Below are 16,740 nucleotides of genomic sequence, written 5' to 3' on the forward strand. Positions count from 1 at the left end.
TGAATCATCGTCACTAAAGAGAAACAAACAGCAAGAATCTGAATAAAACTATTGAATAACCAAACTTTGTTATGTTCTAAATACTGATTTCTGTGTAATGTTCCTTTATCTTGTCTCTCACATTCAGCTGTTTCACAGGAACATTTAAAGCAGTTTCTAAGGACGTTGCAGTCGCCTTCATCTGATCTGCAGCTCAGCAGACTTCTGTCAGAGTCTTCTACCTGGTAACAGATGATGCTGCGTTTCCTCTGCTTATAAAGCAGCTCTCAGTCAGACCGAGTCAGTGTTTGTCAGCTGAACACACGGAGAGAGACATGGCTTCACCCTTCCTCTGCCTCTGCCTCCTCTTCTTCACCGTCTACACAGCAGGTAGGATCAATACTCTGATCAATACTCTGATCAATACTCTGATCAATACTCTGATCAATACTGTGATTAATGCTCTGATTAATGCTCTGATCAATACTCTGATTAATACTGTGATTAATACTGTGATTAATACTCTGATTAATGCTCTGATCAATACTCTGATCAATACTCTGATCAATACTCTGATTAATACTGTGATTAATGCTCTGATTAATGCTCTGATCAATACTCTGATCAATACTCTGATCAATACTCTGATTAATACTGTGATTAATGCTCTGATTAATGCTCTGATCAATACTCTGATTAATACTGTGATTAATACTGTGATTAATACTCTGATTAATGCTCTGATCAATACTCTGATCAATACTCTGATCAATACTCTGATTAATACTGTGATTAATGCTCTGATTAATGCTCTGATCAATACTCTGATCAATACTCTGATCAATACTCTGATTAATACTGTGATTAATGCTCTGATTAATACTCTGATCAATACTCTGATCAATACTCTGATTAATGCTCTGATTAATGCTCTGATCAATACTCTGATTAATACTCTAACTGATCAATAAACTCATCACATCACCAACAGTCTTTCATCAGTCTGTTCAGCAGGTTATCACAGATCAATGAACTGATCACTGATCAATACTCTGTTCCTCAGATGGATTCAGGGAGTTTTATGTGGCTCGCTGTGAGTTTAACTCCACTGAGCTGAAGGACATCGAATACACCAGGTCTATGTTCTACAACCAGTTGGAATACGTCAGGTTCAGCAGCAGTTTGGGGAAGTTTGTCGGATACACCGAGTTCGGAGTGAAGAACGCAGAGCGTTTGAACAAAGATACAGGAATCCTGGCTCAGCTGATGGCTGATAAGGAGAGGTACTGCCAACACAACATTGGGATCTGGTACAGTAACCCTCTGACTAAATCAGGTGAGTGTTTGTGTGTGATCTTCATCACCTTCACCTTCCTCCTCTTCCTCAGACTGAACTGACTGCAGATCAGCTGCTGAGTTAAAACCAGCTGATCTGTGTTCAGCTCACATTTAGATATTTCTTCTTTTCTTCTGCACCGGATTTACTGCAGATATCTGCAGGTGTGTGCTGCCCCCTGGTGGCCAGACTGTGGCACTGCAGCTGCTTTATAACTGATCAATAACAGGCTGTTAATGATCAATAACACGCTGTTAATGATCAATAACACTTTATAACTCATCAATAACACTTTATAACTCATCAATAACACTTTATAACTGATCAATAACACGCTGTTAATGATCAATAACACGCTGTTAATGATCAATAACACTTTATAACTCATCAATAACACTTTATAACTGATCAATAACAGGCTGTTGATGATCAATAACAGGCTGTTAATGATCAATAACACTTTATAACTGATCAATAACACGCTGTTAATGATCAATAACACTTTATAACTGATCAATAACACTTTATAACTGATCAATAACAGGCTGTTGATGATCAATAACAGGCTGTTAATGATCAATAACAGGCTGTTAATGATCAATAACACTTTATAACTGATCAATAACACGCTGTTAATGATCAGTAACACTTTATAACTGATCAATAACCCGCTGTTAATGATCAATAACACTTTATAACTGATCAATAACACGCTGTTAATGATCAATAACACTTTATAACTGATCAATAACAGGCTGTTAATGATCAATAACACTTTATAACTCATCAACAACACTTTATACCTGATCAGTAACACACTGTTAATGATCAATAACACTTTATAACTGATCAATAACACTTTATAACTGATCAATAACACTTTATAACTGATCAATAACAGGCTGTTGATGATCAATAACAGGCTGTTAATGATCAATAACAGGCTGCTAATGATCAATAACACTTTATAACTGATCAATAACACGCTGTTAATGATCAATAACACTTTATAACTGATCAATAACACGCTGTTAATGATCAATAACACTTTATAACTGATCAATAACACGCTGTTAATGATCAATAACACTTTATAACTCATCAACAACACTTTATACCTGATCAATAACACACTGTTAATGATCAATAACAGGCTGTTAATGATCAATAACACGCTGTTAATGATCAATAACACACTGTTAATGATCAATAACAGGCTGTTAATGATCAATAACACACTGTTAATGATCAATAACAGGCTGTTAATGATCGATAACACGCTGTTAATGATCAATAACACGCTATTGATGATCAATAACACTTTATAACTGATCAATAACACGCTGTTAATGATCAATAACACTTTATAACTCATCAATAACACGCTGTTGATGATCAATAACAGGCTGTTAATGATCAATAACACTTTATAACTCATCAATAACAGGCTGTTAATGATCAATAACACTTTATAACTCATCAATAACAGGCTGTTAATGATCAATAACACTTTATAACTCATCAATAACAGGCTGTTAATGATCAATAACACTTTATAACTCATCAACAACACTTTATACCTGATCAATAACACACTGTTAATGATCAATAACACACTGTTAATGATCAATAACAGGCTGTTAATGATCGATAACACGCTGTTAATGATCAATAACACGCTATTGATGATCAATAACACTTTATAACTGATCAATAACACGCTATTGATGATCAATAACACTTTATAACTGATCAATAACACGCTGTTGATGATCAATAACAGGCTGTTAATGATCAATAACACTTTATAACTCATCAATAACAGGCTGTTAATGATCAATAACACGCTGTTAATGATCAATAACACTTTATAACTCATCAACAACACTTTATACCTGATCAATAACACACTGTTAATGATCAATAACACACTGTTAATGATCAATAACAGGCTGTTAATGATCGATAACACGCTGTTAATGATCAATAACACGCTATTGATGATCAATAACACTTTATAACTGATCAATAACACGCTATTGATGATCAATAACACTTTATAACTGATCAACAACACTTTATACCTGATCAATAACACACTGTTAATGATCAATAACACACTGTTAATGATCAATAACAGGCTGTTAATGATCGATAACACGCTGTTAATGATCAATAACACGCTATTGATGATCAATAACACTTTATAACTCATCAATAACACGCTGTTGATGATCAATAACAGGCTGTTAATGATCAATAACACTTTATAACTCATCAATAACAGGCTGTTAATGATCAATAACACTTTATAACTCATCAATAACACGCTATTGATGATCAATAACACTTTATAACTGATCAATAACACGCTGTTGATGATCAATAACAGGCTGTTAATGATCAATAACACTTTATAACTCATCAATAACAGGCTGTTAATGATCAATAACACTTTATAACTCATCAATAACAGGCTGTTAATGATCAATAACACTTTATAACTGATCAATAACACGCTATTGATGATCAATAACACTTTATAACTGATCAATAACACGCTGTTAATGATCAATAACACTTTATAACTCATCAATAACAGGCTGTTAATGATCAATAACACTTTATAACTCATCAATAACAGGCTGTTAATGATCAATAACACTTTATAACTCATCAATAACAGGCTGTTAATGATCAATAACACTTTATAACTCATCAATAACAGGCTGTTAATGATCAATAACACTTTATAACTCATCAATAACAGGCTGTTAATGATCAATAACACTTTATAACTCATCAATAACACGCTGTTAATGATCAATAACACACTGTTAATGATCATTAACAGGCTGTTAATGATCAATAACACGCTGTTAATGATCAATAACACGCTGTTAATGATCAATAACACGCTGTTAATGATCAATAACACACTGTTAATGATCATTAACACGCTGTTAATGATCAATAACACACTGTTAATGATCAATAACACACTGTTAATGATCATTAACACGCTGTTAATGATCAATAACACACTGTTAATGATCAATAACACACTGTTAATGATCATTAACACGCTGTTAATGATCAATAACACACTGTTAATGATCAATAACAGGCTGTTAATGATCAATAACACACTGTTAATGATCAATAACAGGCTGTTAATGATCAATAACACACTGTTAATGATCAATAACACTTTATAACTGATCAATAACACTTTATAACTGATCAATAATGAAACTCTGAAACTTTACTGATTACATTTCTACACATTTATTTTAATAGAAATTAAGTTGAAATATTTATAAAAGCAACTTAAAGTCTGACAGAAACTTCCATTAAAGTCCAGATTTATGAAAAAAGATCAAAGTAAAATATGATGAATAAAAGCAGCAATAAATGAATAAAATGATTAAATATTACATGATCAATGGTTCAGGAAAGTGTTAATTAAACATTATTAATGTTTTATATCAGCTGAGTTTATGGATTTATCTTTATTTATATATTTTTTACAGATGTTCTGTTGGTTTATTCTGATTATTGAACTTTATTAAACTTTATTAAACTTTATTAAACCTTATTAAACTTTATTAAACCTTATTAACCCTTATTAAACCTTATTAAACCTTATTAAACTTTATTAAACCTTATTAAACCTTATTAAACCTTATTAAACCGTATTAAACCTTATTAAACTTTATTAAACCTTATTAAACTTTATTAAACCTTATTAAACCTTATTAAACTTTATTAAACCTTATTAAACTTTATTAAACCTTATTAACCCTTATTAAACCTTATTAAACCTTATTAAACCTTATTAAACCTTATTAAACTTTATTAAACCGTATTATACTTTATTAAACTTTATTAAACTTTATTAAACTTTATTAAACCTTATTAAACTTTATTAAACCGTATTAAACCTTATTAAACCTTATTAACCCTTATTAAACTTTATTAAACCTTATTAACCCTTATTAAACCTTATTAAACCTTATTAAACTTTATTAAACTTTATTAAACTTTATTAAACCTTATTAAACTTTATTAAACCGTATTAAACCTTATTAACCCTTATTAAACCTTATTAAACCTTATTAAACTTTATTAAACTTTATTAAACTTTATTAAACCTTATTAAACTTTATTAAACCTTATTAAACCTTATTAACCCTTATTAAACTTTATTAAACCTTATTAACCCTTATTAAACTTTATTAAACCGTATTATACTTTATTAAACTTTATTAAACCTTATTAAACCTTATTAAACTTTATTAAACCTTATTAACCCTTATTAAACTTTATTAAACCTTATTAAACTTTATTAAACCGTATTATACTTTATTAAACTTTATTAAACTTTATTAAACCTTATTAAACCTTATTAAACATTATTAAACCTTATTAACCCTTATTAAACTTTATTAAACCTTATTAAACTGTATTAAACCGTATTATACTTTATTAAACATTATTAAACCTTATTAAACTTTATTAAACCGTATTATACTTTATTAAACTTTATTAAACTTTATTAAACCTTATTAAACCTTATTAACCCTTATTAAACTTTATTAAACCGTATTATACTTTATTAAACTTTATTAAACTTTATTAAACTTTATTAAACTTTATTAAACCTTATTAAACTTTATTAAACTTTATTAAACCTTGTTAAACTTTATTAAACCTTATTAAACCTTATTAAACCTTATTAAACCTTATTAAACTTTATTAAACCTTATTAAACTTTATTAAACTTTATTAAACCGTATTAAACTTTATTAAACCTTATTAAACCTTATTAAACTTTATTAAACTTTATTAAACCGTATTAAACTTTATTAAACTTTATTAAACCTTATTAAACCTTATTAAACTTTATTGAACTTTATTAAACCTTATTAAACTTTATTAAACTTTATTAAACCTTATTAAACTTTATTAAACTTTATTAAACCTTATTAAACTTTATTAAACTTTATTAAACCTTATTAAACCTTATTAAACTTTATTCAACCTTATTAAACTTTATTAAACCGTATTATACTTTATTAAACTTTATTAAACTTTATTAAACCTTATTAAACCTTATTAAACATTATTAAACCTTATTAAACTTTATTAAACCGTATTATACTTTATTAAACTTTATTAAACCTTATTAACCCTTATTAAACCTTATTAAACTTTATTAAACCGTATTATACTTTATTAAACTTTATTAAACTTTATTAAACTTTATTAAACCTTATTAAACTTTATTAAACCTTATTAAACTTTATTTAACTTTATTAAACCTTATTAAACTTTATTAAACCTTATTAAACTTTATTAAACCTTATTAAACCTTATTAAACTTTATTAAGCTTTATTAAACTTTATTAAACCTTATTAAACCTTATTAAATCTTATTAAACTTTATTAAACTTTATTAAACCTTATTAAACTTTATTAAACTTTATTAAACCTTATTAAACTTTATTAAACCTTATTAAACCTTATTAAACTTTATTAAACCGTATTAAACTTTATTAAACTTTATTAAACCTTATTAAACCTTATTAAACTTTATTGAACTTTATTAAACCTTATTAAACTTTATTAAACTTTATTAAACCTTATTAAACTTTATTAAACTTTATTAAACCTTATTAAACTTTATTAAACTTTATTAAACCTTATTAAACCTTATTAAACTTTATTCAACCTTATTAACCCTTATTAAACTTTATTAAACCTTATTAAACTTTATTAAACCGTATTATACTTTATTAAATTTTATTAAACTTTATTAAACCTTATTAAACCTTATTAAACATTATTAAACCTTATTAAACTTTATTAAACCGTATTATACTTTATTAAACTTTATTAAACTTTATTAAACCTTATTAACCCTTATTAAACCTTATTAAACTTTATTAAACCGTATTATACTTTATTAAATTTTATTAAACTTTATTAAACCTTATTAAACCTTATTAAACATTATTAAACCTTATTAAACTTTATTAAACCGTATTATACTTTATTAAACTTTATTAAACTTTATTAAACCTTATTAAACTTTATTAAACCTTATTAAACTTTATTTAACTTTATTAAACCTTATTAAACCGTATTAAACCTTATTAAACCTTATTAAACTTTATTAAACTTTATTAAACCTTATTAAACTTGATTAAACCTTATTAAACCGTATTAAACTTTATTAAACCTTATTAAACCGTATTAAACTTTATTAAACCTTATTAAACCGTATTAAACTTTATTAAACCTTATTAAACCGTATTAAACTTTATTAAACCTTATTAAACTTTATTAAACCTTATTAAACCGTATTAAACTTTATTAAACCTTATTAAACCGTATTAAACTTTATTAAACCTTATTAAACCGTATTAAACTTTATTAAACCTTATTAAACTTTATTAAACCTTATTAAACCGTATTAAACTTTATTAAACCTTATTAAACTTTATTAAACCTTATTAAACCTTATTAAACTTTATTAAACTTTATCAAACCGTATTAAACTTTATTAAACCGTATTAAACTTTATTAAACCTTATTAAACTTTATTAAACCTTATTAAACTTTATTTAACTTTATTAAACCTTATTAAACTTTATTAAACCTTATTAAACCTTATTAAACTTTATTAAGCTTTATTAAACTTTATTAAACCTTATTAAACTTTATTAAACCTTATTAAACCTTATTAAACCTTATTAAACTTTATTAAACTTTATTAAACCTTATTAAACTTTATTAAACTTTATTAAACCTTATTAAACTTTATTAAACCTTATTAAACCTTATTAAACTTTATTAAACCTTATTAAACCTTATTAAACTTTATTAAACCTTATTAAACCTTATTAAACTTTATTAAACTTTATTAAACCTTATTAAACTTGATTAAACTTTATTAAACCTTATTAAACTTTATTAAACCTTATTAAACCGTATTAAACTTTATTAAACCTTATTAAACCGTATTAAACTTTATTAAACCTTATTAAACCGTATTAAACTTTATTAAACCTTATTAAACTTTATTAAACCTTATTAAACCGTATTAAACTTTATTAAACCTTATTAAACTTTATTAAACCTTATTAAACCGTATTAAACTTTATTAAACCTTATTAAACTTTATTAAACCTTATTAAACCTTATTAAACTTTATTAAACTTTATCAAACCGTATTAAACTTTATTAAACCGTATTAAACTTAATTAAACTTTATGAAACTCCTCCAGCCTCATCATTTCTGTCGCTTCCTGCTGATGTTTCTGTGGATTCAAACTAAACTTTATTTTCCTCCTCGTGCACTTTTATCCTGACTGAGTTCGGATCAATAAACTCGTACGTTAACCCGATCAGTGACATCATCAGTTTAATAAACAGCCTCTGTGTGTCCAGTGGCGCCGACTGTCAGGCTGTACTCCACCACGCCCCCTGCTGGGCGCCATCCCGCCATGTTGCTCTGCAGAGTCTACGACTTCTACCCCAAAACCATCAAAGTGAGCTGGCTCAGAGACGGACAGGAAGTCACCTCTGATGTCACTTCCACTGAGGAGATGGAGGACGGCGACTGGTACTACCAGATCCAGTCACACCTGGAGTACACGCCCAGGTGAGTGGTTCCAGAACCAGAACCAGAACCAGAAGCATTCATTCTTAATTACAATATGGTTTCTGTCTGAGTTTAAAGAGTTAAAATACTTCAAAGATCAGTTTTTGTTCAGTTTGAGAGTTCTGATCTGGTCAGGTCCGGTTAGATCCAGTCCGATCTGGTCAGGTCCGGTTAGATCCAGTCTGATCTGGTCCAGTTAGATCCAGTCTGATCTGGTCAGGTCCGGTTAGATCCAGTCCGATCAGGTCCGGTTAGATCCAGTCCGATCTGGTCCGGTTAGATCGAGTCTGATCTGGTCAGGTCCGGTTAGATCCAGTCAGGTCCGGTTAGATCCAGTCCGATCTGGTCCGGTTAGATCCAGTCCGATCTGGTCCGGTTAGATCCAGTCTGATCTGTTCAAAGAGTTCTGTCAGAATCAGAGATGTTGGTTCATGTTGCTGCAGGTCTGGAGAGAAGATCTCCTGTAAGGTGGAACACGCCAGCCTGAAGGAGCCTCTGATTACTGACTGGGGTAAATACCTGTCTGTCTCCAACTTGTCTGACTCTCACCCGTCTGTCTCTCACCTGTCTGACTCTCACCCGTCTGACTCTCGCCTGTCTGACTCTCACCTGTGTGACTCTCACCTGTCTGTCTCTCACCTGTCTGACTCTCACCCGTCTGATTCTAACCCGTCTGACTCTCACCTGTCTGACTCTCACCTGTCTGTCTCTCACCTGTCTGATTCTAACCCGTCTGACTCTCACCCGTCTGACTCTAATCCGTCTGACTCTCACCTGTCTGACTCTCACCCGTCTGACTCTCACCCGTCTGTCTCTCGCCAGCCTGACTCTCACCTGTCTGAGTCTCACCTGTCTGTCTCTCACCCATCTGACTCTCACCCATCTGACTCTCACCCGTCTGACTCTCACATGTCTGACTCTCACCTGTCTGTCTCTCACCCGTCTGACTCTCACCTGTCTGTCTCTCACCTGTCTGACTCTCACCCATCTGACTCTCACCCGTCTGACTCTCACATGTCTGACTCTCACATGTCTGACTCTCACCTGTCTGTCTCTCACCCGTCTGACTCTCACCTGTCTGTCTCTCACCCGTCTGACTCTCACCTGTCTGTCTCTCACCTGTCTGACTCTCACCCATCTGACTCTCACATGTCTGACTCTCACCTGTCTGTCTCTCACCCGTCTGACTCTCACCTGTCTGTCTCTCACCCGTCTGACTCTCACCTGTCTGACTCTCACCTGTCTGACTCTCACCCATCTGACTCTCACCCGTCTGACTCTCACATGTCTGACTCTCACCTGTCTGTCTCTCACCCGTCTGACTCTCACCTGTCTGTCTCTCACCCGTCTGACTCTCACCTGTCTGTCTCTCACCCGTCTGACTCTCACCCGTCTGACTCTCACCCATCTGACTCTAACCCGTCTGACTCTCACCTGTCTGACTCTCACCTGTCTGTCTCTCACCTGTCTGACTCTCACCCATCTGACTCTCACCTGTCTGTCTCTCAACCGTCTGACTCTCACCTGTCTGACTCTCACCTTTCTGACTCTCACCTGTCTGACTCTCACCTGTCTGACTCTCACCCGTCTGACTCTCACCTGTCTGTCTCTCACCCATCTGACTCTCACCTGTCTGTCTCTCAACCGTCTGACTCTCACCTGTCTGACTCTCACCCGTCTGACTCTCACCCGTCTGACTCTCACCTGTCTGACTCTCACCCGTCTGACTCTCACCTGTCTATCCCTCACCTGTCTGACTCTAACCTGTCTGACTCTCACCTGTCTGTCTCTCAACCATCTGACTCTCACCCGTCTGACTCTCACCTGTCTGACTCTCACCTGTCTGACTCTCACCTGTCTGACTCTCACCCGTCTAACTCTCACCTGTCTGACTCTAACCCGTCTGACTCTCACCTGTCTTACTCTCACCCATCAGACTCTCACCCGTCTGACTCTCACCCGTCTGTCTCTCGCCTGTCTGACTCTAACCCGTCTGACTCTCACCCGTCTGACTCTCACCTGTCTGACTCTCACCTGTCTATCCCTCACCTGTCTGACTCTAACCTGTCTGACTCTCACCTGTCTGACTCTCACCTGTCTTACTCTCACCCATCTGACTCTCACCTGTCTGTCTCTCACCCGTCTGACTCTCACCCGTCTGACTCTCACCCATCTGACTCTAACCCGTCTGACTCTCACCTGTCTGACTCTCACCTGTCTGTCTCTCACCTGTCTGACTCTCACCCATCTGACTCTCACCTGTCTGTCTCTCAACCGTCTGACTCTCACCTGTCTGACTCTCACCTTTCTGACTCTCACCTGTCTGACTCTCACCTGTCTGACTCTCACCCGTCTGACTCTCACCTGTCTGTCTCTCACCCATCTGACTCTCACCTGTCTGTCTCTCAACCGTCTGACTCTCACCTGTCTGACTCTCACCCGTCTGACTCTCACCCGTCTGACTCTCACCTGTCTGACTCTCACCCGTCTGACTCTCACCTGTCTATCCCTCACCTGTCTGACTCTAACCTGTCTGACTCTCACCTGTCTGTCTCTCAACCATCTGACTCTCACCCGTCTGACTCTCACCTGTCTGACTCTCACCTGTCTGACTCTCACCTGTCTGACTCTCACCCGTCTAACTCTCACCTGTCTGACTCTAACCCGTCTGACTCTCACCTGTCTTACTCTCACCCATCAGACTCTCACCTGTCTGTCTCTCGCCTGTCTGACTCTAACCCGTCTGACTCTCACCCGTCTGACTCTCACCTGTCTGACTCTCACCTGTCTATCCCTCACCTGTCTGACTCTAACCTGTCTGACTCTCACCTGTCTGACTCTCACCTGTCTGTCCCTCAACCATCTGACTCTCACCTGTCTGACTCTCACCCGTCTGACTCTCACCTGTCTGACTCTCACCTGTCTGACTCTCACCTGTCTGACTCTCACCTGTCTGACTCTCAACCGTCTGACTCTCACCCGTCTGACTCTCAACCGTCTGGCTCTAACCCGTCTGACTCTCACCCGTCTGACTCTCACCTGTCTGACTCTCACCTGTCTGACTCTCACCCGTCTGACTCTCACCCATCTGACTCTCACCCGTCTGACTCTCACCCGTCTTACTCTCACCCGTCTGACTCTCACCTGTCTAACTCTCACCTTTCTGACTCTCACCTGTCTGTCTCTCAACATCTGACTCTCACCCGTCTGACTCTCACCTGTCTAACTCTCACCTGTCTGACTCTCACCCGTCTGACTCTCACCTGTCTGACTCTCACTTGTCTGACTCTCACCCGTCTGACTCTCACCCGTCTGACTCTCACCCGTCTGGCTCTAACCCGTCTGACTCTCACCCGTCTGACTCTCACCCGTCTGACACTCACCTGTCTGACTCTCACCTGTCTGACTCTCACCCGTCTGACTCTCACCCGTCTGACTCTAACCCGTCTGACTCTCACCCATCTGACTCTCACCTGTCTATCCCTCACCTGTCTGACTCTAACCTGTCTGACTCTCACCTGTCTGACTCTCAACCCTCTGACTCTCACCCGTCTGACTCTCACCCGTCTGTCTCTCGCCTGTCTGACTCTAACCCGTCTGACTCTCACCTGTGTGACTCTCACCCGTCTGACTCTCACCTGTCCGACTCTCACCTGTGTGACTCTCACCCGTCTGACTCTCACCCGTCTGTCTCTCGCCAGCCTGACTTTCACCTGTCTGAGTCTCACCTGTCTTACTCTCACCTGTCTGACTCTCACCCGTCTGACTCTCACCCGTCTGACTCTCACCTGTCTGACTCTCACCTGTCTGACTCTAACCCGTCTGACTCTCACCTGTCTGACTCTCACCTGTCTATCCCTCACCTGTCTGACTCTAACCTGTCTGACTCTCACCTGTCTGACTCTCACCTGTCTGTCTCTCAACCATCTGACTCTCACCCGTCTGACTTTCACCTGTCTGAGTCTCACCTGTCTTACTCTCACCTGTCTTACTCTCACCTGTCTGACTCTCACCCGTCTGACTCTCACCCGTCTGACTCTCACCCGTCTGACTCTCACCCGTCTGACACTCACCTGTCTGACTCTCACCTGTCTGACTCTCACCCGTCTGACTCTCACCCGTCTGACTCTAACCCGTCTGACTCTCACCTGTCTGACTCTCACCTGTCTATCCCTCACCTGTCTGACTCTAACCTGTCTGACTCTCACCTGTCTGACTCTCAACCCTCTGACTCTCACCCGTCTGACTCTCACCCGTCTGAGTCTCACCTGTCTGATTCTTACCCGTCTGACTCTAACCTGTCTGACTCTCACCTGTCTGTCTCTCACCTGTCTGACTCTCACCTGTCTGATTCTTACCCGTCTGACTCTAACCTGTCTGACTCTCACCTGTCCGACTCTCACCTGTGTGACTCTCACCCGTCTGACTCTCACCCGTCTGTCTCTCGCCAGCCTGACTTTCACCTGTCTGAGTCTCACCTGTCTTACTCTCACCTGTCTGACTCTCACCCGTCTGACTCTCACCCGTCTGACTCTCACCTGTCTGACTCTCACCTGTCTGACTCTAACCCGTCTGACTCTCACCTGTCTGACTCTCACCTGTCTATCCCTCACCTGTCTGACTCTCACCTGTCTGACTCTCACCCGTCTGACTCTCACCTGTCTGTCTCTCAACCATCTGACTCTCACCCGTCTGACTTTCACCTGTCTGAGTCTCACCTGTCTTACTCTCACCTGTCTTACTCTCACCTGTCTGACTCTCACCCGTCTGACTCTCACCCGTCTGACTCTCACCCGTCTGACTCTCAACTGTCTGACTCTCACCCGTCTGACTCTAACCCGTCTGACTCTCACCTGTCTGACTCTCACCTGTCTATCCCTCACCTGTCTGACTCTAACCTGTCTGACTCTCACCTGTCTGACTCTCACCTGTCTGTCTCTCAACCATCTGACTCTCACCCGTCTGACTTTCACCTGTCTGAGTCTCACCTGTCTTACTCTCACCTGTCTTACTCTCACCTGTCTGACTCTCACCCGTCTGACTCTCACCCGTCTGACTCTCACCCGTCTGACTCTCACCCGTCTGACTTTCACCTGTCTGAGTCTCACCTGTCTGATTCTTACCCGTCTGACTCTAACCTGTCTGACTCTCACCTGTCTGTCTCTCACCTGTCTGTCTCTCACCTGTCTGATTCTTACCCGTCTGACTCTAACCCGTCTGTCTCTCACCCGTCTGACTCTCACCCGTCTGACTCTCACACGTCTGACTCTCACCCGTCTGACTCTCACATGTCTGTCTCTCACCCGTCTGACTCTCACCTGTCTGACTCTCACCCGTCTGACTCTCACCCGTCTGTCTCTCGCCAGCCTGACTTTCACCTGTCTGAGTCTCACCTGTCTGACTCTCACCTGTTTTACTCTCACCTGTCTGACTCTCACCTGTCTGACTTTCACCTGTCTGACACTCACCTGTCTGACACTCACCTGTCTGACTCTCACCCGTCTGACTCTAACCCGTCTGACTCTCACCCGTCTGGCTCTAACCCGTCTGACTCTCACCTGTCTGACTCTCACCCGTCTGACTCTCACCCGTCTGTCTCTCGCCAGCCTGACTCTCACCTGTCTGAGTCTCACCTGTCTGTCTCTCACCCGTCTGACTCTCACCCGTCTGTCTCTCGCCAGCCTGACTCTCACCTGTCTGAGTCTCACCTGTCTGTCTCTCACCCGTCTGACTCTCACCTGTCTGTCTCTCACCTGTCTGTCCTCAGACCCGTCCATGCCTGAGTCAGAGAGGAATAAGATCGCCATCGGAGCCTCAGGACTGATCCTGGGTCTGATCTTATCTCTGGCTGGATTCATCTACTACAAGAGGAAGGCCCGAGGTCAGACCAGTCACCAGTCACACGGTCTAAAACCAGTTCAGACCAGTTTTAAAACACCTTAAAACCAGTTCAGACCAGTTTTAAAACACCTTAAAACCAGTTCAAACCAGTCTAAAACCTGTTCACATCACTTTAAATCATATACACCAGTCTAAATCCAGTTTAAACCAGTTTAGACCAGAAACTGTAACAGATTGGTTTTCAGTTGCTATGAGAGTTTCCAGGGTTTAGATTTTTTAGGTTTTAGTTAGGGTCAGGTATCCGAGTTGTTAAACATTTAGTCTAAAGTTACTGACTTTACCTTCATGTTGATGTGAGTCTCTGCAGGTTTCACATCACTTTCAGACGTTAATTATCAGAACACTTTAGTTAAGTTTCAGACGACCTGCTGCTTTACTGAAGCATCGTTCCCACTGTCGTTTGTTCCAGTTCAGACCAGTTTAAACCAGTTTAAACCAGTTTAGACCAGTTTAGACCAGTTTAAACCAGTTTAGACCAGTTTAGACCAGTTTAAACCAGTTTAGACCAGTTTAAACCAGTTTAGACCAGTTTAGACCAGTTTAGAGATGTTTGAAAGGCCTGGTTTCAGTGATTTTGTTAATTCATTGTTTTTCTTTTTCACAGGACGTATTCTGGTTCCGACTAACTGAAGCAGGAGCTGGTCCTGGTTCTGCCAGCTGTAGAAACAGCTGCTGCTTCTTCCTGTTTCCTGTTTCCAGCTCAACACAGATGATCCCCGTTTGAACCGGACTGCTCTGAACCTGATCCAGAACTGGTGTCTCAGCAGATCAGAACCTGATCCAGGACCAGAACAGAGTGACTCACAGTGGTTCTGGTGGTTTCAGTTCTCCACCAGGACTGTAGTGTGTCCTGTGACTGTCCTGGATCGGGTCTGATCTGGTTCTGGTGTCTCTGCTGCTTCTCTGTGTGGAATCGATCACTTCCTGTCTGCAGACTGAATCTGTAACTGCTGATCAATCAATGTGATCAGTTCTGTCAATGATCCTCAGCTCCTTTAATTCACTTTATACATTTTTACTGATGTTTTCAAACTTTAATAAACTGTCAGAAAACTCTCGTCTGTCTCATTCTTTGGGCTGATTTACCTGGTGATCACATACAGGTGTGGCTGTGACATCATCAGGTACCAGAGGTGTGACCTCAGTTTGACCTCAGTGTGACCTCAGTTTGACCTCAGTGTGACCTCAGTTTGACCTCAGGTAGGATTTAAAACCCGACTGAGGTGAGACGGATCATCTCTGAGCTGCTTTTACATCCATAAGAGTGGAAACAGGTGATCAGAGTGGGTCACATGATGAGTTCAGACAGAACCGGGTCAGGTTAGCAGCAGGTGTGATGATGAGCAGCAGCCTGAGGGTGGCGCTGTGGACGGGAACCAGACTGCTGTGAACTGGGCCCAGTTAGAAGCTTCTGGAGGTTCAGACAGAGATGATCAGCACCCTGACATGAGACTGAATCTGATTCTGATCACAGATCAATAACCCGATCAGGGATCAGTCTGAAGCTGCGGTATGAATGAAATCTGTGGTTTTTACTCTGGTTCAGAGGATATTTGGAGAGTTTGTGTCGTTTTTCAGCTCGTCTGAAACACCTGAAGACTTCAGGTCTGTTTGAAGGTTCATCAGGAGGTAAAGTCAGGTGGTGGTTAGCCAAACCCTCGTCTACAGTAAGGGTTAGAACCATAACCCTGATACCGGCTCACATCAGGAGGTAAAGTCAGGTGGTGGTTAGCCAAACCCTCGTCTACAGTAAGGGTTAGAACCATAACCCTGATACCGGCTCACATCAGGAGGTAAAGTCAGGTGGTGGTTAGCCAAACCCTCGTCTACAGTAAGGGTTAGAACCATAACCCTG

At 38.3% G+C, this 16,740-nt stretch overlaps 1 protein-coding gene across 1 annotated transcript; it reads left to right on the top strand.

The window, feature by feature from the left end:
- Positions 1–258: 258 nt before the first annotated feature.
- LOC140282174 (H-2 class II histocompatibility antigen, E-S beta chain) lies at positions 259–15,943 on the top strand. The gene is made up of 6 exons (XM_072376748.1): positions 259–369; positions 1,043–1,315; positions 8,771–8,984; positions 9,428–9,495; positions 14,752–14,865; positions 15,490–15,943. Exons 1-6 carry the CDS (start codon positions 315–317, stop codon positions 15,513–15,515), a joined length of 750 nt encoding a protein of 249 aa, XP_072232849.1. The 5' UTR covers positions 259–314; the 3' UTR covers positions 15,516–15,943.
- Positions 15,944–16,740: the final 797 nt, after the last annotated feature.

Source organism: Leuresthes tenuis, unplaced genomic scaffold (assembly GCF_036924035.1).
Source record: "Leuresthes tenuis unplaced genomic scaffold, fLeuTen1.0.hap1 SCAF_22, whole genome shotgun sequence".
Classification (NCBI taxonomy): Eukaryota; Metazoa; Chordata; class Actinopteri; order Atheriniformes; family Atherinopsidae; genus Leuresthes; species Leuresthes tenuis.